General features: G+C 36.1%; 1 protein-coding gene and 1 long non-coding RNA gene across 4 annotated transcripts; one reads left to right on the top strand and one right to left on the bottom strand.

Annotated features, from left to right (window-relative positions):
- Positions 1 to 554: 554 nt before the first annotated feature.
- LOC126673620 (uncharacterized) lies at positions 555 to 4,076 on the top strand. 3 transcript variants are annotated; one of them, XM_056105171.1, is made up of 4 exons: positions 555 to 868; positions 2,538 to 3,080; positions 3,416 to 3,556; positions 3,680 to 3,817. In XM_056105171.1, exons 1-3 carry the CDS (start codon positions 608 to 610, stop codon positions 3,518 to 3,520), a joined length of 909 nt encoding a protein of 302 aa, XP_055961146.1. In that variant the 5' UTR covers positions 555 to 607; the 3' UTR covers positions 3,521 to 3,556; positions 3,680 to 3,817. The 3 variants fall into 3 exon arrangements, with proteins under 3 accessions (XP_055961146.1, XP_050223789.1, XP_050223790.1); XM_050367832.2 differs by lacking the exon at positions 3,416 to 3,556 and having other exon boundaries at positions 557 to 868; positions 3,680 to 4,076; XM_050367833.2 differs by lacking the exon at positions 3,416 to 3,556 and having other exon boundaries at positions 558 to 868; positions 2,541 to 3,080; positions 3,680 to 4,076.
- Positions 4,077 to 5,668: 1,592 nt separating this feature from the next.
- LOC126673622 (uncharacterized) lies at positions 5,669 to 7,666 on the bottom strand. The gene is made up of 2 exons (XR_007639345.2): positions 6,525 to 7,666; positions 5,669 to 6,025 (listed from the first exon to the last, which is right to left on the bottom strand). It is a non-coding gene; the product is annotated as an uncharacterized LOC126673622 (long non-coding RNA).
- Between the last annotated feature and the right edge of the window lie 15,401 nt (positions 7,667 to 23,067).

The following is a 23,067-nucleotide window of genomic DNA, read 5'->3' as shown; positions in this document are numbered from 1 at the left end:
AACCAAATTTGAAAATCAAAATCAAAACGAACTGGTCGAAAAGTTTAGTCAAAATAATTTTAGTGTTTATAAAGAAGTTAAAGTATGGTCGAATTGAACCGAAAACCAATTGCAGTATGCCACTCGGTAATATATAACGTATCGATAGCCACATGAACAAAGTATTGACACGTAATTATCCACACATGATACAAATATGAGGTTACAATCACCATGTAGACAAAATTGCTAATGTGGCACAAGCCACATAAGTGAAAAGCGTGACTCGTAATGTAACATGTGTATGCTTGCACAACGTGGCAACAACGTGTATATGTGTATAATACTGTGATGTATGTGCCATGTATGCAAATCTGATGACGTGGTGAAAGACACGTCTACAATTTTGTTGACGTGGCATATAGTAAATTGACACTAGTCAACAAAAGTCCAAGATCACTCTAGAAATTTCTTCGTCGACCAAAGAAGAAAAATTATGAGCCGTCCGATTGAAAAACTGTAACTCAATCCAACAGTGTACACGTAATAAAAGAATACACTTGCCATTTCATCATCTAATTTCACCCACTCTTCTTTCTTCTTCTTATCTCTCTCTAGCCTTTCTTCTATGGCTACTATCCTCAAAACGCCGCCGTTCAGAGCGCCAATCAGACCTAAACTGATTTCCGCCGCCGGCACCAGCAAGTTATCGCCATTTTATGGCTCTATTAGATATAAAACTAGTGTCCGTAGCTGTATCGCCGCCAACAAATTGCCACAGTTTGCTGCCAAATCTTCGCGGCGGTTCCCAAAATTTGGTCTGTTCGCTGCTCAAGAAGAAACTGAAACTATAGAGACTCAGGAATCCGTTCAGGAACCGGAAATTGAGGTACTTCTTTTTAGTATTTCTTAGTTTAATTGCAATTCAATAGTGAGCTAATTTGTATTTGAACTCGAGTTACTGTAGAGAGATTGAATTTGTATTGGGAATTAATTATAAGGAATCTGTGTTTTATGTTGTAATTAACAACACAACCGTTTTGCCATGTCATTTAATAATAAAAAATAAGTAATACTGATATTCATTGGTTTGTTGTAAATATTACATGGCGCAACGGTTCTGTGAAATAGACTCTCTAATTTATATAGCTGTATCCTGAAATTTTTTAACTTTCTTGGAATACTGCAACATGGTACTAGTAATGTTTGACCCTTAACACAGGAAATTTCTAACAGTTCCTTTTTAATGCTGTGATGGAAAGAAACTATATGATATAGTTTTTATTGGGATGATTTAGAGGTAGCTACCTATTATATGAAAGGATTGACAAGATGGCCGTTTTATAGATCAAGAATTAGGAAGTAGTCCAACATCATATGGAAGTCGTAATTGTTGGCCAGAATTTGAAAACAATGTTTGTTGGAAGGATAGAATTCTGATCCAACATCAACTTGTGATAGAGAAACTTGATATAAGTTTGATAAATTACCTTAACTCTATATCAACATAGTATTAGTGAATCTTGGTATAGAAAAGATTTTGATAAGTTTTAATAGTTATCAAGATTTAAAGAAAAGATATTTTTGGGCATGTACTCCTCTTGAATACAGATTTGCCTCTTTAGTTTTCAGAATTTTTTGAATCACCTCAATCGGATATGTAGAAATTGAATCTCGTTAAGAATTTTAATACGAGTTGGACTAGAATTCTGCTTTTCAGTTTTGTTTTGACCAAATGTTTGATGACTAACAAATTCAGATTTGTGAAGTCCAACCCAATCGGGAAAGTTTAGGATGTTAACTTTATGTCTCAAGAATTTGGATCTCCAAAATTGACCCTTAAAAGTCAGATTCTAAAAACCTGGCTTAGTTTGGATCACATCAAACTATTTATTATATTAGTATACATTGTAGTTTTACCAGTTGCCTTACAAGTTGTACATGGCTGCATCCTGGAAGAATAGCTGACTGTTTTTACTCTGGACTTATGTAAACAGTTAGTCAGAGGTTCTGAAAATAACTAGGTGATTATATTCTATACTTTGCAATGATAATTGACAAAAGCTAATAATAACTCGTGTTTTCTGAAGGATCAGCAATCCATAATATCTTAATAGATAGACAGGAGGTGCATAAAAATTGTTTAGCGTGATCCATTTGGTCATAATAACATGAAAGAATAGTCTGAATGAGATTTTTTCTATGTTATTTTCTATGCATATGTATCTGCCTAGAAGATCTTCGTTAGATCATATTGCTGCAATCTATTGAAGTTTCTTTAGTTACAGGTGTGGTCACTATCTTTCACTTAATGAGTTGTTGGAAATTCTAGATTTCTTACTGTTTGTTTCTTGTAAGTGAATTCTAATTTCTAATGCATTTATAGTGTAATTGCTTTGCTATTTGATCCATTAGATGTGAAAGGAGCGTTCAGATTTCAATTAGAGAATAACATGACTGTTTTATTTAAAAAATAAAACCTTGTAAGCATTCTGATAAAGTGCTCTTTGTAAAAGATGACATCTCGTCTTGGATTTTTTACTGATAGATTTCTTTAGCAGGAGCCCTCAGATGGTGCTGTTGGAGTGGAAGATATTGCTGCTGAGGTGAAAGATAGTGCCAGTGGTGAAGAGGCTGCTGATGCGGAGGAAACAACTACTTCAATCATCTTGACTTCTCTCCGCTCGTACAGAGAGGCTTTGGCCAGTAATGATGAGTCTAGAATTGCTGAGATAGAAGCTTTTCTTAAATCTGTTGAAGAAGAGAAAATTGATCTTGAAAAGAAGGTAACAAGTTTGGCGGACGAATTGTCTGTTGAAAGAGATCGGGTTCTTAGGATTAGCGCGGACTTTGAAAATTTCCGGAAGAGAACAGATAGGGAAAGGCTTTCATTGGTGTCAAATGCCCAAGGAGAAGTTGTGGAGAATTTGTTGTCTGTTTTGGATAATTTTGAGAGAGCCAAATCTCAGATTAAATTGGAGACTGAAAGAGAAGAGAAGATCAGTAACAGCTATCAGAGCATATACAAGCAATTTGTAGAAATTATGGGCTCACTCGGTGTTGTCCCTGTGGAGACTGTCGGAAATCCCTTTGATCCATTGGTGAGTTACCCAACTTCGAACTTCAGTTATGCCGATAATAATAGCTGCATAGAATATAGACATGGTATTACCACTAATGCTGCACCAACACTTTTTAATTCAAGTTTAACCAACATGTTCTCCCCTGAGATTGATGTTTTTATAAAGAAGAATTTGCTCAAGAGATGACAATATGAACTTTGATAAAGGGGCCGGAAAAGTGCAAAACTTATTCATGGCCTAAATTCATCAAACTGATGGAAACAATAGCCTTGTAGAATTCATAAAACTAATTTAATTGGCTTCTTTACTAATTAGCAAAATGACTGGTCCTATTGATCATTGGTTTAATGCAGGCTGGGAAATACCGAGTTGGCTCGAAAACCAATCGAGTACTTGATGATATTTTTCAAAAATTCGATCAAGTTTATTCTGGTTTTATGAAGAGGATACGCTTTTAATTCAAAGCAAGTCTTTGATTGATTCGAGCCAACTCGGTGAGTTACACAAGTAACCGTGCATAATTTGAGATTGTGGTTCTGACATGGAAACATATACTTAAAACATTAGAGGGTTGGATAAGAACTGGTTGGTGAGCTCATTTGTTTTTATTGTAACAGTTGCACGAAGCAATTATGCAAGAGGATTCAACCGAAGTTGAAGAAGGAATTATACTTGAGGAGTTCCGTAAGGGGTTCAAACTCGGAGACAGGCTTCTGCGGCCAGCAATGGTGAAAGTTTCAGCCGGTCCAGGTCCTGCAAAGCCCGAGCAAGCAGAGTCACCTGAAGAAGCTGAGACTGTAGGTGAAACCCGGCAAGAGGAGAGCCCAGAACCGGAATCGGGTTCCTAGAAAAGACGATACTCGACCTGAGTCAAGTTATGTAAAAGCATAAGCTATATTATTGTGATACCCGTAGGACATTCATTAGTTTCTTCAGGAGGATCTGATTGGTGCAAATGAATATTACTAGTTATTCTATGAGAGGAATTTATTGAGCAAAAGTATCATTTCCACATGGACTTGCTTTTCTTCTTGTGCATTGGACAAATGAGAGTAATTTTATCAGAGTAGTCTGTTTTTATGGGAAAGCACAAAAGTATCTTCAAATAATTCATATAGCAGCTCAAATTATTACTCCCTCCGTCCCGAGTAAGAAGTCCCATATTCTATTTTGTGATATCCCATTTAAAAAGTCTCATTACTATTTTTAGAACAATTTTCCATTGAATATCCCATTTTACCCTTATTTTAGTTATCTTAAAAGAGTTTTATGGAAAATTTCACTATTATTAATAGGGGCAAAATATGAAAAAATATGAAAAGATAAGAATAATTAATGTTTTCTTAATCTTTGTGTAAAGTCAAATATGACTTCTAAAGTGGGACGGAGGGAGTACATTGCTACCTAAAATGGCAACTTTTTACATGATATATGCCCCGCTAAATAAGAGACATGTCACAGACTCACATGTGACAATAAAATACTCTTCAATAACAAAAATACCAACAAATTTGTTTTCCTCTTCAATTAAATATTACTCGCCAATAGTATCAAGCCACTTAAAAATCACTCACCAATAGTATCAAGCCACATCATTATTCACTCTAAATTGAATCACAAGATGTAGGAGAGAGATTTTGAGCAAAAATCATGTGATTCTTTTCTTTTTAGCTATCCAAATAAAAATCATAAACCAATAACATCATGTTACATCACAATTCCTTTAGAATTGAATTTCAACATGCTTGGAATGATTTTAGACAAAAGTAAAATGATTCTTTTTTATTTAGCTTAGTTTTTATAAAAGAAAAAAACATGCACATATATAGTACATGCATAAATAATTGATCCAATAACTCAGATATATCTCTACAACTGCTAAGATACATCTTTAAAATAATTTAGATATATCTCTAAAACATCTCATATACATTCTCAAAACATCTCAGAAACAACTGAGATACTTTTTTCGAAATAAAACTTTTTAATTTTTTTTGCAACATGTATTCTTGAAACTATCAGCTACACAAACAAAAAAATAGATGAGAAAAGCCAACAAACTATAAGAGGCTAATACAATCCATAAAATGCATATAAAATACACAAATGATACATCAAAACATCTCAGTTGCAAAATAATAGTAGCGTTTAAATTTGAAAGCTTGAAAATGCACTACAAAAAAAGACATGTAAGGGGACCATAAAAATGGTCTCCTATAACTAAGAAAATGGTCCTCTAATCTTTTGGGGACAATTAAATTGGTCCCCAGTCTTCGTCCCTATTGCCTCCGTCCCCTATTCTTTAGAGGACGAAAAGAGAAAAGTTGTCCCCATTTTGGAGATGATTGTTGTCCCTAACTGGAGGGACGAAAATCATCCCCTTAAACAAGGACCACTTCCGTCCCCATTGAATAAGGACCACTTTCGTCCCTATTTATTAAGGACCACTTCCGTCCCTAATTATTAAGGACCACTAGTCCCTATTTAGTATGGAAATTGTAATTTTTGTAACAAAATTATTATATACAAATATTATTTTTGTTCAGTGACTAATATCATCATTTTATATTATAAGAACTAAAAATTTAATAGATTTTACCACTAAATAATTGAAAAACCAACAATTCATTGATATTTAAAGTTATAACTAGCATCAAAAATTACATACTAAAAATTAATCTTCTAATAGTTATTCCCTAAACAAAAATAATATTTAAAAAACAAAAAAGTAACATTAATTTGATTAGTCGTCTTCATAAAAATGAACGATGCTCTTTTGCTAAATTGCATGTCATCTTGAAAATCAAGCAACTCTTTCGTATCTCTGGCACACATGCTGGAGGTTGCTCATTTGTATCACAAGAATGCACGAGTATACAGACCAAAGGATAAAGGAAGTTTTATTTCTTGATGCTTGATGAACAGAGACACTGTGCATCTCATCAAAAGTCCATACCTACATCCTGTGTATAAGAAGAGTTACACAGCAAAAGTAAGAAACTTAAGACTAGTAGATTATCAAAATCATCCAATAAATGTTAATGTAGTAAGTAAGCACTGCTCTATTAATGTTTTCCCCGCCAAATTCAGAGAAACTCCAATCTTTCGTCTCTTAAATGAAAAGAAAATAAAAGAAGTTCCCTTACAAATTACATCAAAGATAGATATATATTGTGGTACGTGAAATTTGTAACCTGCTTGTTATATGATCCTTGCCAGTCTCTAATCTCTTACATATAAAAACAAATTCCTAACTGGAATCATCAAATGAACATGCTAGGAACAAAGTCAGCAACAACTAGCTGTAAGCATCTTGCACAGCCATTTATAGCTGCAAGATGCAGAGCTGTCCTTCCGCTAAGATAACAAGTAACTTTTTAAAGAAATAGAAATGCAAAGATGTTTTTTAGGTGATTTGAGGATAAGTAAACAAATTATAATTCGGTAGATTTAGAAACTTACATTGTCTATAGAGAGCAGAAAAGTTTGTGCAACTTTTTCTATTGTGTGTTATGCCTCTTTCATATACCAATGTATAAATGCATTTGATGCTGCACATTCAAGGCAAGATGATTATGAGTTATGGCCTCTGGGAAGCCAAAACAATCTCAACATGATATAAAAATTGGTTTTGTAACAATCTAGTCCTTCAATCAATTATCTACACAATATGTGCTTAAAATTTCACAAAATCATAAGGTGAACAAATCCTTTAACTGAATCTCAACTCGAGGCAAACAACTTATTACAATTTACATATACAATAGAGTAAAAATCAAATTGATTTTTTCCAAAGTATAAAATAAGTAGACAATTAATACTTAACGATTTTTTTTCCAAAGCATTTCAATTACAAAAAAGAACACAAGGCACAATTTAAATTCAAGAGGCTCTCACTTTAAAGAGCTACAGAAATGAGAAATTCCAACTCCTCTGAAAAGCAGCAAGTTTCCTTTTTCTTTTTCTTTGTGTTTCCAGAACTTACACAAACGAGTCATGGTACTATGGTAGTAGAAAACCATAATTGTCCATATGGTTTTTTAATCTAGAAGGCAACTATGTATTTTCCACATTTATCCCATTAATTTAATTCATATGTACTCAAATCTACTTCAAAAAAAAACTCAAATCAAAAAATAATCCAAATGGGAAAAAACTTAACAACGATGTTCTCACAGTAAAATTATTCCCCAAATCAAAACAACATTAGGGTTTTTTTAATAATTATAAGTTTTCACTAAATTGAAAATAGATCTTGTGTTTAAACGTATTACAATGTTTAACAAAGCAATATAAACATACGTATCAGGTGAATTTGATGGAGAAGATTGTGAAATTTACTATGCTTTACTAATAAAAAACCTAATTGCCGCTACTTTTCTTCCCTTTCCAACTCATACAAATTAACTACCCTATTTTTTTTAAGTTCTCTTTTTATTAGCTAAATTTTTGGTCCCTAGTAATTTGGATCGGATTCACTATACTAAATAAGAAAAATCGTCCCCAATAGTTTTAAAAAACAAGAATTGGGGACAAGTTTTTTGATAGTCCCTATTTTTATCAAACATTAACTTTTGGGGACAATTTAATTATTATGGTCCCTAACTTTGGTCTCCTTAGCTCACCTTTTTTGTAGTGATGGTATAGCTATGGTTGGTGATTCACAAAATTAATTAGTGGTAGACTCGGACTACCTAAAAATTTCTCTTAAAAGAAGAAATTGTGATAGGGAAGAGAAAGAAAAATGGTTCTTTTCTCATTTTGGTGGGTTTATCTTTGTGCGTGTACTTTTTTTTATGATTGTTACACGTTTCAGTTTAGGGTTAATTGCAAATTAAATCACGAATTTTGTTCTAATTTGCAATTATAATACGAATTTTAAAACTTGATAATGTCAGCAACCAACTTTTTTTTTTTGCAAATTGGTACACCGATTTAAAAAAACACTGACGTGCATATTGTAATGTACCACCACGTGTCGTTGTATAATTGGTATGTGTATCAATTTGCCAAAAAATAAAAGTTGGTTATTACATTGTCAAGTTTCAAAGTCAGTGTTGTAATTGCAAATTAGGATAAAATTTATGATTTAATTTACAATTAACTCTTTATAAGAGGAAGTTAGTGTATAATGTAAAAAAGAAAAAGTAAGAGTGTACTTTTTGAAAACATATACCGATTTTAAAAGTGTTTGTGTAATTCTCTCCGGCTTTTGTTTAGTTAGGTTATATTAATTCGGCTTATTTTAAAATTTAATTGAAATATTTTTATATTTAAAATTGAATCAGACTAAAAAATAAGCCGAATTAATAGAACCTAACTAAACAAAAATCCTTTGCCATTATTAGTTTAGTTAGAAAAATCGTGTGCCACTTATTATTTTCTAACTAAGATATAGAAAGAAAATAATAAATTCCTAAAATTTAAGAAACACTAGTAAATTTATGGCTTAATATATTATTTAATCCCTAAACTTTATCATTTTGTTTCACGCGACCTCTAAACTAATTTTTTGTTCCATTAGACCTCTTAACTATTTTTTTGTTCTATTTGACCCCTAAATTTTACCATTTTGTTCCTTATGACCTCTGAACTAATTTCGTGTTCCATTAAATCTATTTAACTATTTTTTGTTCTATTTAACCCTCAAACCATACTATTTGTTCTATTTAACTCCTTAACTATTCATTTTGCCTATTGCATATTTAAACTTTTAATTTTTACCCGTTTAACCTCTTAAAAAATACAAATATATAATTTTTCAATCATATTATGTTTAGAATAAATGCTTAAAAGCATATAAATTAATTTATATACAATGACATATGATTTTTTTACAAATATTTTTTTTTAATAATATTTCTGTAAATTGTTGACGACAGTATACATTAGAAATAAAAGGGCAGAAATAAATAAAAAATATTTAAAGTTGATCAAATAAATTAAATGTTATTACTTCTTGAACATGAAAATGTTTTTTTACATTTCAACAATGATAAAAGGAGTTTGTATCTTTTGGTTAACGATATTTATAAAATATACTCCCTCCGTCCCGTTTAAGAAGTCCCATATTCTATTTTGGGATGTCCCATTTAAAAAGTCCCATTACTATTTTTAGAGTACTTTTCCATTGAATACCCTATTTTACCCTTATTTTAGTCATCTTAAAAGAGTTCTATGGAAAATTCCACTATCATTAATAGGGGCAAAACATGAAAAAACATGAAAAGACAAGAATAATTAATGTTTTCTTAATCTGTGTGTAAAGTCAAATGGGACTTCTAAAGTGGGACGGAGGGAGTATAAATTTATTATACTTTGATAATATTAAATGAATGTTTAATTGTTTAAAAAATATAAATTTTAGTGTGTTTCGTAAATTTAACTCAAATTTTTAATTTTAGAAATGTTAAGATGCCAACTTTTAATCTTTTATAATTTCAAACTTTTCAAATCAATTATGAATCTTTTAAGTTTGTGTTTAAATTGTAAAACGCTAAAATTTATGATTTTTAAAGTAATTAATCCTTAAATAAATTTTTAAATAATATATAAAATACATCGCTCTTTATTTTAAATGTGAGAAAGATATTCATATTTTTTTTCTAAAATGAATACATTGTGTGAGAGGTTAAATGGGTAAAAAAAGTAGTTTAGATATTCACTGGGAAAAACACTTAGTTAAAGGGTTAAATAAAACAAATAGTTTAGTTTGAGGGGTTAAATAGAACAAAAAAAAATAGTTAAGAGGTTCAATGGAACAAAAAATTAATTTATAGGTCGCATGGAATAAAGTGATAAATTTTAGGGGTTAAATAGAAAAAAAAATTAAGACGTTTAATGAAATAAAAAATAATTTAGAGGTCATATGGAATAAAGTGATAAAATTTAGGGGTTAAATAATATATTAAGCCGTAAATTTAATATTATATCAAGAGATAATAATAATTTCTATTTAAATTAATGTCACGATCCATCATATCCGAGCGGAATTCAATTATTATTATTATGCCCTACTCCATGATAAAAATAAGGGTTAATTTCATCAATATTCACGAACTTTACATGAAATTTAATTTTAATCACGACTTTTAAAAATTGCTATAAAAAATCATGAACTTTCCTTTTTTTCAAATTTATTACTCTATGATGTACATTTACCTTTCATTTTTTTTTAAATTCGCCGGATTTCGATGGCTACGTCAGTAAAAATACACTGGAAATTAACTTGGTGATAAATTTTAAAAAATAAAAATTCATAATTTTATATGATAAATTTTAAAAATTATGATTAAAATAAAATTTTATATATAAATCATGATTTGTTTATAAAATTAATTCTAAAAATAATAGTTATAATGAAAAGAGTTCTTTTTGTAGAAAATTTAGGTTAATAAGTTGAATTGCGGAATGGCATAAATAAAGCAAAAGGTATAAACAAACGCGAAAAGACAAAACTAGAGTATACATTATAGGCTCGCAGCTTTATATCTTGTTCTAATTTTTTCTTGTTCTAATTTATAATGAGTGCAAACCGCAAATTACTTAGAATTTGATTTTTTCACCTTTATGTTTTTCTTGTCGAAAATGATTAATGGTTGACTTGAAAAAACGATTATAACAATTTCGAGTCTAACCACATTGATTGTGTTAGATCTTTTTCAAAAGATATACTCCCCCCTCCTACTTAAGAAGCAATATATTTCTTATACATAAAAATAAAAAAAATAAAGCGTTAACGCGCCGTTTAAACTTATGACACGGGGTCATCTAATTTAATTTATATCTTTTTTAGCAACTAATCCCAAAATTCTTCATTTTTGGATTGAATAACCCATAATTATATTTTTAAAACGCGTAAAATACAAATCAGAGGTGAGGGATGCAAAAAAATAATTAGATATTTTTCTAATTGTTGTGATATAATTATTTTAAATTCATTTTTTGAAATAAAAATATAAATTATGGGATTATTTGACGTAAAAATAAAGAGTTTTGGGGTTAGTTGCTAAAAAAAGTATAAATTGGATTAGATGATCCCGTGTCACAAGTTCAGGGGGCGCGTTAACCCTTTGTTCATTAAAAAAATAATTATTCTTGGTTTTTCTATTTTATCCTATTAATTATTGTCTAATAGTTTGTATGTAGAGTGCTAACTTTAATTATAAAAAGAGAAAATGGAGTATGAGAGAATTCCTTATAAAATGGCATAAAAATTATGATTTGGCCTTTTTATGTGGGACAAAAAAATTGAGATATATCCTTCTTAAACGGGACAGAGGGAGTAATATATATTTTTTTATCTCTTTATAACAACCTAACTTGTAACCAATAAATTAGTAATATTGCTGTCGCATTTGAAAAATTATTTTCGTCCATAATATTTGTCATGTTAGATTATTAAAAAAGTATTAATTACTATTTTTTTATATTTTTTATTTGACAGAAATAGAGATATATAAAAAAGCAATAAGATGTACGACAATTTAAACAAAAACTAAACTTATAAGACCTATAAGGTAATTTAACTATTTTAGCCCATTTATGAGCTTCATATTTAAGGACTCGAGGAATGTAATTGAACTTGGTTGAAGAGAAGGTTTGTCTAAGATACAAATATCTTCACATATATCCTGCCAAAAAACATTGTCGCAAAATTCTGCATTAATAGTAGAGGATACAAGGAGAGCATTACCTTTAAAAATAACCTTTGTCCAACCATTTGAATGAGAACAATTCATCGCTTCCTGAAGAGCTAGTAATTCAATAATACCTGGATCTCAAATGAATCAAAAAATGGCAGAAAATTTTGAAAAAGTAAGCATATTTCCATATTTAGCTATAACTCCAATGAATCATGTTTTAGAAGCTTTATCTATTATTACATCATATCTGAGTAGGATCCAATTAGAAGGGATGGAAGAATTATCATAATGAGGTATCCTTGGAAGATTATTCCTCACCAAGGTCTCCGATAGTATTTCCTGACATTTCTAAAATTCAGAGCAAGCATTTATACTTTGAGATATAACCTCCGAAACTGGTAGAATCTGATTCTTGAAAATAAGATTACTACGAGATTTTCAAATATACGAGAGGGTGAAATAGAAAAGGTTAATGCAAGCTCCAGAATTCATACTGCTCTGGAAACTAACAACACGCTTCCATATTAATGTAAAAGAATGATGAGTATCCCAAGTAGACCAAAAATTAAGAGGGGATGCAAACCATATTTGTTTAGCTCTCGAAAAATGGAAGAGAAGATGAGTAATGAATTCTTCTTTATCATAATACATGCATACACAATGAATATGTAATCGATAGTTCAGATTAGATACTGAGGGTAGTCCATCATGAATGCATTTTCAGATAAAAATCTTAATTTTATGAGGGAGTTGAAGCTGCCAAAAAAATTGCCAATTCTTTTTTAACATGGCTGGAATAATAGATTGGTAATCTCTAAATTGCTGATAGAAAGCAACATAATATTCAGATTTGACCGTATATTCATTTAAAGGGGTGAATTTCTAAGCTAGTTTATCTAGGTCTTCCCAATAGGATAAAGGGATGTATAAAATTTTCTGTATATCTATTGGATTAAAAAACTGAACTAGTAATCTATCTTTCCAGAAATGAGTTTGTTGATCAATGAAATCAGCTAATTTTAGAGAAAAAGTGAGGATTTATAGCAGTTGGAGTAAAAGGATAAGAACCTGGTATTCAAGGATTAAATAAATAGTTCATATTTTACCCTGAAGAAATATTCCATCGAATTCCTTGCAGAAAAATTTATCTCCCCTAAAGGATATTATGCCATCCCCAAAAAGGTCGATGACCAGTAGCAACCTTAAGAAGAGATGATATGTGGAAGTATTTTCCTTTGTAAATTTGATATAAAAGTGAGTTGGGGTTTTGCAAAATTCGCCACAATTATTTAGCCAACAAAGCTTGATTTAAAGCTTCAAGATTTTTTTATATTTGCCCCCCATTAATTTATTGAAAGGATACAATAAATAAATAAAAATAACAGTCATAATTGTAAACAAGTTTCAATATAGGATTCTTAGTAAAAGTGTTTACAAATTAAGAAATATTAATTGTTTTTTTAGTGTGACTAGCGTTTTGCGTTTTTGTGAAAACCGTAACAAGTGTGTGAATGCGGGCGTGCCAGGAAGCGGATTCCAATTTGTGAAGTTAACTTCTTAAAACGAGCGATTGAGGTTTGGTTAACCTTATAACAAGTACTTCAATCAAGTAATGCTAAAATGAAGAAATCCAATTGTAAATGTGTTTACTAATTGAATACAAAGTACAAGTGCTTGAGTAAAAAATGCAGAAATTCAATCGTAAAGTTCTTTACTGATTGAAGAAAAATGAATTGCTAAGTGCTGAGTGTTTTTGCCTTTGGTCTGGTTTTTGTTGGATTTGATCGGGGGTTGCAAATTGTCCGCTCTTCTCTTATTTATATCTTTATCTTTTGAAAACTGTTGCTTCATCTTTCAACTGCACACGTTCTTCCCCACCTTTAGGAACTATCAATCGTGTTTTTGTTGCTGCTACACGTGCTTTTTAACTTCTTTTCTTAATTCTGAAAATAAAATCTTGGGCTTATGGGCCATTTAAAACATAATTTATTGGCCATCTCAAATTTGGGCTTAACCTTCTGAAAAATGTACTTAACCCTCTGAATCTCCTGAGGAATAACTTGTCAACCTCTTGACTCAACCTCTAGAATCAACCTCTGACATAGATTGAGTCAACCTTTGAAATTAACTTCTGGAAATTAATTTCTAGAGTCAACCTTTGCAATTAAACTTCTGGAGTAGTCAACTGATAGGAGTAAATTACTCCTATAATATAGAGTGTTTTTGATGCATTTTAGTGTCTCTTATTATGCACTTTGAGGTATTTTTATATCTTATTTGTGTGCTTAAGCGTTTCAGGATTATGGAGCGTTAGGATGCATTTTTGGCGTAAAAAGAAGGAGATTCAAAGAAAGGAAGCGAAGAGCAAAGCCGGAAGCAAAAGAATCGAAGAAATCTGGAGGCCAGAAGCATTGCACGGATCGTGCATCACCTTGCACGGATCGTGCAATCTCCAGATTTGTGAGCAGAAGCTTTTGAAGACTCTTGCACGATTCGTGCAAGCTTGGATAAGTTGAGTTGCACGGATCGTGCAATGGCTTATTCGAGGGATTCAGAAAATTGAAGAAAAGGACTAAGGCTTTTGCATATTTCCTCTTTTGGCCCAACACTCATTTGTAGGATGTTTTTATTTCCTTTTTGAGACTACTATATGTACTACCTTTTGATTCAAATTAGGGTATGCAACATTCATTACTTTTATTCCTTTTTGTGTTGCCTCCTAAAAATAGCTTAGAATCTCTTTAGAGTTGTGTGCTCCATCTTTTCCACCATTGTTGGTGAAGTTGAAGCTTTTAATGTTTGATTGAACAAGATCTCTTATTAATTAATGCAAGTTTATTTATTGTGGAATCTTCATTATCTTGTATGAGTTATTGTTCTTCCATTTTACTTAAGGTAACCTTTCTCTACTTTTTAATGGTTAGTTGTTTGATTAGTGCTTGTATTGAGAACTTAGCCATGAGTGGCTAAGCCCCTTGTTAGGGGGTTGGTATGATAGCCTAGGGTTGTACGATTGGTTGGTTCTTGATGTTGTTTACTCATGTTTTACTCCTATTGCTTATTGCTTGTTTAGGATTAGCTACCCTAAGCATGTCTAGAGTTTGATTAATGCACCGAGAGGTGGTTGATTAGATTGACTAGTAGGATTGAAAACCTAGGTTTTAGAGCGCCACGAGAGTGGGTTTGAACTTAGGTGGCCCTAGAGTTGATTGATTAATCGCTAGTTAATCGTTTGGTTATGCCTTGTAACACGAGAGTGAGCTTGGTATTGATTAGGTGATTAGGTAGCGGTTTTGTTGTTCCTTGAGGCTCGAGAGAGCGGGAATAACGCTTTAGACTTCACTCGGCCCTTGAAATACTTCCGATTTGACCAACCATGAATGCATGACCTAGGTGTGAGTGCCAATCCCTTGACGTTTCCTTTTATTGATTCTAAATCGTTGATAATTAGTGCTTTTTGAGTTATTGCATTTTAGCGTTTAGTTGACTCTTAGTTGTTAGAATTGTTACCTAAAACCAATCTTTATTTGTGCTTTCCGAATTGAATTTCATAAGCGATTTCACTCACTTTAAACCTTTAGTCCTCGTGGGATCGACATCCGACTTCCGGATTTACTACGAGTTGGGTTTTTTTCTCAACAAGTTTTTGGCGCCGTTGCCGGGGACTAGGTTGCGTTTAATTGATTGAAAGTATTTTGAAATTCGGTCGAGTTAGCGTTAATTTCTGTTTTTACTTTTATTGTTCGTTCTTGCGTTTTCGTGATTTACGCTCGGTTCTCTTGTCGTTGTTTGTGTAGGAATTTACCCTTTGTGTATGCATAATACACGGCGTGCTAATTTCCCGCTAGAACCTTTTCAAGAGGATCTCGGTAGTTACGAAAGAGGAGTGAGAAGAAGAGCCCGGATTCCTTTAGCTATGGAGGGTGACGGACATGGTTATGAGGTAGAGGAAGGATTCAATCCTCTAGTGGACGAAGGGGAACAACAATACCCACCCCCTCCTCCACTTGAGAATGTGAATCAACAAAGGCAACAAGAGCGACCAAGGGAGGTTCGCCCTCGAGTGCAACCGCAAGTGCAAAATCAACCGAGGCAAACTTTGGGCGAGTTCTTCTTGCCGGATGTGGATAATGCCACGTTTGGATGTTTTGCTATGCCGGTTCAAGCAGCAACTTTCGAGATCAAGCCGAGTACTATCCAACTCTTGGAGAACCGTTGTGCTTTCTTTGGGTTGAAGCATGAGGACCCAAATGCCCATATAGCCAAGTTCTTGGGGGTCCTTAACACGTTCAAGCTTCATGGGATAACCGCGGACCAAATCAAGCTCCGGATGTTCCCTTTTTCTTTGAGGGATAAAGCTAGTTTGTGGCTTCAATCTCTACCCAATGAATCGATCCATACTTGGCGGGAGTTGGCTCAAGCTTTCCTTAACAAGTACTTTCCGCATGGCAAGACAACAAAGTTAACCAAAGACATTCTTGAGTTTGTGCAATTCGACGGGGAGTCGCTCTATGAAGCTTGGGAGCGTTTTAAGGATTTACAAAGGAGTGTTCCCCATCATAAGCTTAACAAGGAGCACGTGATTCAAATTTTCTATGATGCCACGAATGTCACCACTAGAGCCACTATTGATGCGGCTTCGGGGGGATCTTTGATGCAAAAGACGTATGAAGAGGCTCTTGAGTTGGTAGAAAAGTTGGCCATGGTTAGTAGCACATGGGGGCCCACGGAAAGAAGGGCACCGGCTAGTCAAAAGTCGGTAATGACGCTTGACCAAGTTAGAGAGATGGAGGCTATCAAGGAAAAAAATGTTTCACTTCAAGCGCAAGTGGATGCCTTAAGGAAACAAGTTGCTCCAAGAAATGCTCCGGTAGCCTATGTCCAAGTGGGATGCGAGTTTTGTGGGGATTTCAACCATTCGGGAGGCGAATGCCTAGTTACGGGGCAAAGTATGAGTGAGCAAGTGAACTATGTCGGGGGTCAAAGGCAAGTAAATGATCCTTATTCCAACACCTACAATCCCGGGTGGAGGAATCATCCAAACTTCGGGTGGAGAAATCAAGAGGGGCAAGGCAATGCTCAAGGGTCTAATCAAGCGGGTTCAAGCTTTCAAAGCAATAATAGGCCTCCACAACAACAAGGTCACTATCAAGGAAACCCAAACCATGGGAACAATTACGGTGGAAGACCACAACATCCTCCCGGTTTTCAACAACCACGGAATACGGATGAGGGAAATGTGCTTGCCAAGGTGCTTGAGAAATTAGAGAAAATGGAGCAAAGGGAGAAGAACCAAGCTTCCACTATTCACCATTTGGAAACTCAAATTTCTCAAATGGCTATCTCACTTCAAGGTAGAACTCAAGGAGGGTTGCCATCCACGACGGAAAATAATCCTAGAGAACATGTTAAGGCGGTAGAGCTCCGAAGTGGGAGAAACCTTGAGAAAGCAAATGGGAAGAAGCATGTTGTGGAGGAAGATGAACCCCAAATTGTGATTGATATAGCAAGCTCAAGCCAAGAATTACCAAGAGAGCGTGAGGAGGTGGCTATTGAGGTTGAAGAGCCTTATGTGAGACCGCCACCACCACCACCGTTTGTACCACCGGTTCCGTTCCCAAGCCGTTTAAGGAAAGCTCAAGGGAACGAAAAGTTTCATAAGTTCCTTGAGATTTTCAAGAAATTGCAAATTAACCTTAGCTTGGCGGATGCACTCCGAGAGATGCCGCAATATGCCAAATTCTTGAAGGATATCATTACCAACAAACGGAGTTGGGATAGTGGTGCAACGGTTCCCATTCCGGAAGTTTGTAGCTCAATCATTTTGAATGATCTACCGGCTAAGTTGAAGGACCCAGGGAGTTTTTCTATACCTTGCACTATTGGCACTATGAGTTCTATAAATTGCTTATGTGATCTTGGTGCTAGCATTAATCTTATGCCTCTAACTCTTTTCAGGGAATTGTGTGGAGATCAAACCGTGAAAAGCACCTCGATGGTACTCCAACTAGCGGATCATTCGTTGAAGAGGCCGTTTGGGATTGTTGAGGATGTGCTTGTCAAGGTAGATAAATTCATCTTTCCGGTTGATTTTGTTATCTTGGACTATGCGGTGGATAAGGTGTGCCCAATGATCTTGGGGCGACCCTTCATGAACACCGGAAGGGCTTTAATTGATGTGCATGGTGGTAAATTGACTTTGCGAATCGATGAGGAAACAGTTGAGTTTGATATGAAGAAAGCCATGCGGGGTACCATCGAGGAGGAAGAGTGCATGAGGATTGATGTAGTTGATGAACTTGTGAAGGAACAACTAGAAGCAAACTTGAAAGCATCGAACCGGGGGCTAGAGTTGAAAGTTCAAGAATTGGGGGAGTGCAAGCTGTTGCACGATTCGTGCAACACCCACAAACTTGGTTGCACGATTCGTGCAAGGGAAAGAGGAGTTCCAGCAGCTTTTGAAGAGACTTGCACGATTCGTGCAACACATTTAAGTCACAATGCACGGATCGTGCAAGGCATAGTTAAGGCAGATTTTGAAATTTTCGAAGTGAAGCAAGTTGTATTCCAATCCGATGATTCCGAAGACGAGTGCAATGATGAAGACGGGCCCACATCGGAGACTTTGATTAAGAATGAGGGAGTTACACCTCCTTCCTCCCAAGTACCACCTCAAGTCGAAATGAAACCCCTACCTATGCATCTCCGTTACGCTTTTGTCGGAGAAGGTGAATCTCTACCTATCATCATCTCAAACAAGCTCTCTAAGGAACAAGAGAAGAGGGTTGTGCAAGTAGTGAAGGAGCATGTGTTAGCCATGGGATGGCAAATCTCCGACATTCGAGGCATAAGTCCTCAAGTGGTGATGCACAAGATCAACCTCGAGGATGGAGCCAAGAAGGTTACACAAAGGCAAAGAAGATTGAACCCGAACATGAAGGAAGTTGTGCATAAGGAAATAGTAAAGCTTCTAGACGCCGGGATTATTTATCCAATTTCCGATAGTGGTTGGGTTAGTCCGGTTCAATGTGTGCCTAAGAAGGGAGGAATGACGGTAGTGGAGAACGAGAAAGGGGAACAAATCTCTACACGAACGGTTACCGGGTGGAGAGTTTGTATTGACTATCGAAGGTTGAACGCGGAGACCCGGAAGGACCACTACCCGCTACCATTCATTGATCAAATGCTTGAAAGGGTGGCGGGTCACAAGTACTATTGCTTTCTCGATGGATATTCCGGCTACAACCAAATCTTGATCTTTCCGGATGACCAAGAGAAAACAACGTTCACATGTCCCTATGGTACCTTTGCGTACCGACGAATGCCCTTCGGTTTATGCAACGCACCCGCCACATTTCAAAGATGCATGACCTCGATATTCAATGATATGGTGGAAGATATAATGGAGGTATTCATGGACGATTTTTCCGTTTTTGGTGACTCGTTTGATGGTTGTTTGGCGAATCTTGAGCGTGTTCTAGCACGGTGTGAGGAGACCAACTTGGTGCTTAATTGGGAGAAATGCCATTTCATGGTAGAAGAGGGAATTGTGCTCGGGCATAGAATCTCGGAAGCGGGTATTGAGGTAGATAGGGCAAAAACGGAGGTTATAGAGAAGTTGGTGGCTCCGGTGACGGTTAAAGGAGTCCGGGCATTCTTGGGCCATGCGGGATTTTATCGCCGGTTCATTAAAGACTTCTCATCTATTGCGAGGCCTCTCACAAGTTTGTTAGTAAAAGACGCTCCTTTTGATTTCACCAAGGAGTGTCATGAAGCGTTTGAGAAATTGAAAGAAGCTCTTGTGACCGCGCCTATCATCTCGTCTCCGGATTGGAACTTGCCGTTTGAGCTTATGTGTGATGCAAGCGATCAAGCTTTGGGGTGTGTATTGGGTCAACGGAAAGATAAGAAGGTGCACGTGATCTACTATGCTAGCCGGACGATGGCCGGAGCACAACTCAATTACACTACCACCGAAAAAGAAATGTTGGCGGTAGTGTTTGCCTTGGATAAATTTCGGCAATACTTGCTCGGATCAAAGTCCATTATATATACCGACCATGCCGCTTTGAGATATCTTTTTACGAAGCAAGACGCCAAGCCAAGACTTATTCGGTGGATACTTTTGATGCAAGAATTCGACATAGAGATCCGGGATAAAAAGGGCACGGAGAACGTGGTAGCGGACCATTTATCAAGATTTGAAAATCCGGAGCCGATTCCTATTGGTATTGAGATTAATGAGCGGTTCCCGGATGAAACACTTATGATGATTCGGGAAGTGGAAACGCCATGGTATGCCGATTTCGCCAACTATCTCTCATCGGAAATCATGCCTCCGGATTTGACATCGCATCAACGGAAAAAGTTTTTATCCGATGTAAAGAGGTATTTATGGGATGAACCTTTCTTGTTTAAAGTTTGTGGAGACGGGATGATACGGCGGTGTGTGGCTTTGGGAGAAATGATGCCTATTCTATCATCTTGTCACGAAGCCGGTCATTATGGATCGGCAAGAACCGCCGCTAGAGTGCTTGAGAGCGGGTTCTTTTGGCCTACGTTGTTTCGGGATGCCAAAGAGTTTGTTGACCATTGTGACCGATGTCAACGAGTGGGTAACATATCCAAACGTGATGAGATGCCTTTGACTTCGATTCAAGAAGTGGAGATATTTGATGTATGGGGAATCGACTTTATGGGGCCCTTCCCGGTCTCATTCAAGAAGGAATACATCTTGGTGTGTGTCGATTATGTTTCAAAATGGGTGGAAGCGGAGGCTTTGCCTACAAACGACGCCAAGGTGGTATTGGATTTCCTAAAGAGGTTAGTGAACCGTTTCGGGACGCCTAGAGTGATTATTAGTGACGGTGGCTCACATTTTTGCAATCGGCAATTTGGAGCTCTTATGAGAAAGTATAATGTGCACCATCGAGTTGCTACTCCTTATCACCCCCAAACTAGCGGCCAAGTTGAGGTTTCGAACCGTGAGTTGAAAAGAATCCTCGAGAAGACGGTGAATGGATCCCGGAAAGATTGGTCATTGAAATTGGATGATGCATTGTGGGCTTATAGAACGGCCTACAAAACTCCACTTGGGATGTCTCCATTTCGTATTGTCTATGGAAAGGCGTGTCATCTTCCCTTAGAACTTGAGCATCGAGCGTATTGGGCTATAAAGAAGTTGAACTTCGATTTTAAGGCGGCGGGGGAGAAGCGGTTGCTTCAATTAAATGAGTTGGATGAATTTCGTTTCATGGCATATGAGAACACAAAGCTTTATAAAGAAAAAACGAAGAGATGGCATGATTCTCACATCTCCCCCAAGGTTTTAGAGGTTGGATCATTTGTTCTTCTTTACAACTCACGTTTGAGGTTGTTTCCGGGAAAATTGAAATCTCGATGGAGCGGCCCATTCAAAATCCGGAGTGTGGCGAATCACGGTGCGGTTGAATTGGAAAATTCTAAGGGTGAGACTTTCAAGGTTAATGGACACCGGTGTAAACCGTATCTTGGGCCTTTGACTAACCGGGTAGAAGATGAAGTCTCTTTCACCACTCCTACTTGAGTCAACCGCGGGATAGTCGAGCTTTCGACTCTAAACAAGCGCGCTTGGGAGGCAATCCCAAGAGGTTCGTCTTAATTTTAATTTGTGTTTAGTTCATAGTTGTTTAGTGTTTAGGTTGTTTGTTTATTTCTCGTATTTTATTTTGTTTGGTTCAAGATAACGCCGGTGTGTTTCGGTTGTGATGTGTAGGAGAATGTCGGAAAAAGAAAGAAAAATTTCAAATTCTCTCCTTTCTTCATTGCACGAATCGTGCAAGTCCCTTAAGTACACTTGCACGATCCGTGCAAAACCAGAAAAAGGGGGCAGTGGCTTTTCCAGCTTGTTGCACGAATCGTGCAACACAAATTCCTACCTTTGCTCGATTCGTGCAACTCAATTAAAGGGGGAGGAATTGAAATTTTCCTATTGGTCCATTCTTAAAGCACTTGGATTGTTGTGTGGCTTGATCTTGGCCTTTCATAAGAAGCACAAAACACATAGATTGATGAGTTGGCATCATCTTACACCATTCAAATTCAAATTTGGTTTCTTATCCTTAAAAAGCCATCCAACACTTCATCTTCTCCATCACTCTTTTCCTTTTCTAGCAAATCTTCCATAGCCAAACCTTCTTTCTCTTTCATCAAGCAAAAACTCCCACAAGCTTTAACCACCACTTAAGCCACCCAAATTCAAAACCGAATTCATTTCCGACTACCCTTTTCCCTTCTCATCATGTCTCGAGCCACAAGATCCAAAGCCAAAGCAAACAACCCCACTCTTGAAGATGATCAAACACTACGTACATTTCGTTCCTCCCGAAAGACAACCGCCTCCGGTTCAAGAACCATCGGAGTTAACACTCCGGGTGCTCTCACTCGTCAATACGAAACACCATTTGAGATACGGACGGTAGAAGAGGGCGAACTCTACAAGAAGCTCAAGAAAAGGGGAATTGCCGAGCACTATGCACTTCATTGGGAATCCTTGGAGAAGCTCGGTATCAAGGCCGGGTTAGAAAATTGTCTAGATATGGTGGAGTTAAGGATGATGGCGGGTTCGACACACGATTTTTGTGAAGCTCTCACTTATGAGTTTTTCACTACGCTCAAGGTAGTGCCCGGTTCCGAAACGGACATCACTTACCGGTTGGTAGGCAAGGAAGCGGTATTCACATTAGAAGACTTGTGCAATGAGTATGATCTACCGAATGTGGGGATTAAGTACATGCCGTCTTATGAGAATTATGATGACAATGCGGTTTGGAATGCGGCAGCGGGAAAGGCAGTTTTTGATACACACCGCTCTAAGGTGAATGAAATTCGAGATATTGTGTTGATAGTGTTGCTCAAGTGGTATAGTCATGTGTATTGTGGAAGGAATGAGTCCAACAAGCTAACGCGAGGAGAATTGCTCATCATCAATCTCATCGCAAATCCCCTAGCGGATAATGTGGAGGTGAACACGGCTTTTCGGTTCATGAAGATGTTGCAAGAAATCCCCCGCAAGACGAAGATGATAGGATATGGTTGGTTTGTGTTGCAATTGGCTCGGAAGGTTCCGGATTTTGATGAAAGTCGCTACAAGATTGAAGCTCCAAAATTGATAGATGAGGATCACCTCACCACGGGCGGATTTGTGAGAAAGGGGAAAATTCTCACCAAATACCTTCAAAATGAGTGGGAGAGAGCACACCCCGGTGAGACATTTCCATACTCCGGGTATCAACCAAGAGATGAGGCCGCCCCAAGAAAACAAAAGGAAAATGTGAGGAGAAAAGGAAGTGAGGCGGCCGGAACAAGCGCCGAAGGAGAAG

Source organism: Mercurialis annua, linkage group LG3 (genome assembly GCF_937616625.2).
Source record: "Mercurialis annua linkage group LG3, ddMerAnnu1.2, whole genome shotgun sequence".
NCBI lineage: Eukaryota > Viridiplantae > Streptophyta > Magnoliopsida > Malpighiales > Euphorbiaceae > Mercurialis > Mercurialis annua.
The sequence above is the reverse complement of the archived record's forward strand: the minus strand, read 5'-3'. Positions and strand labels throughout refer to the sequence as shown.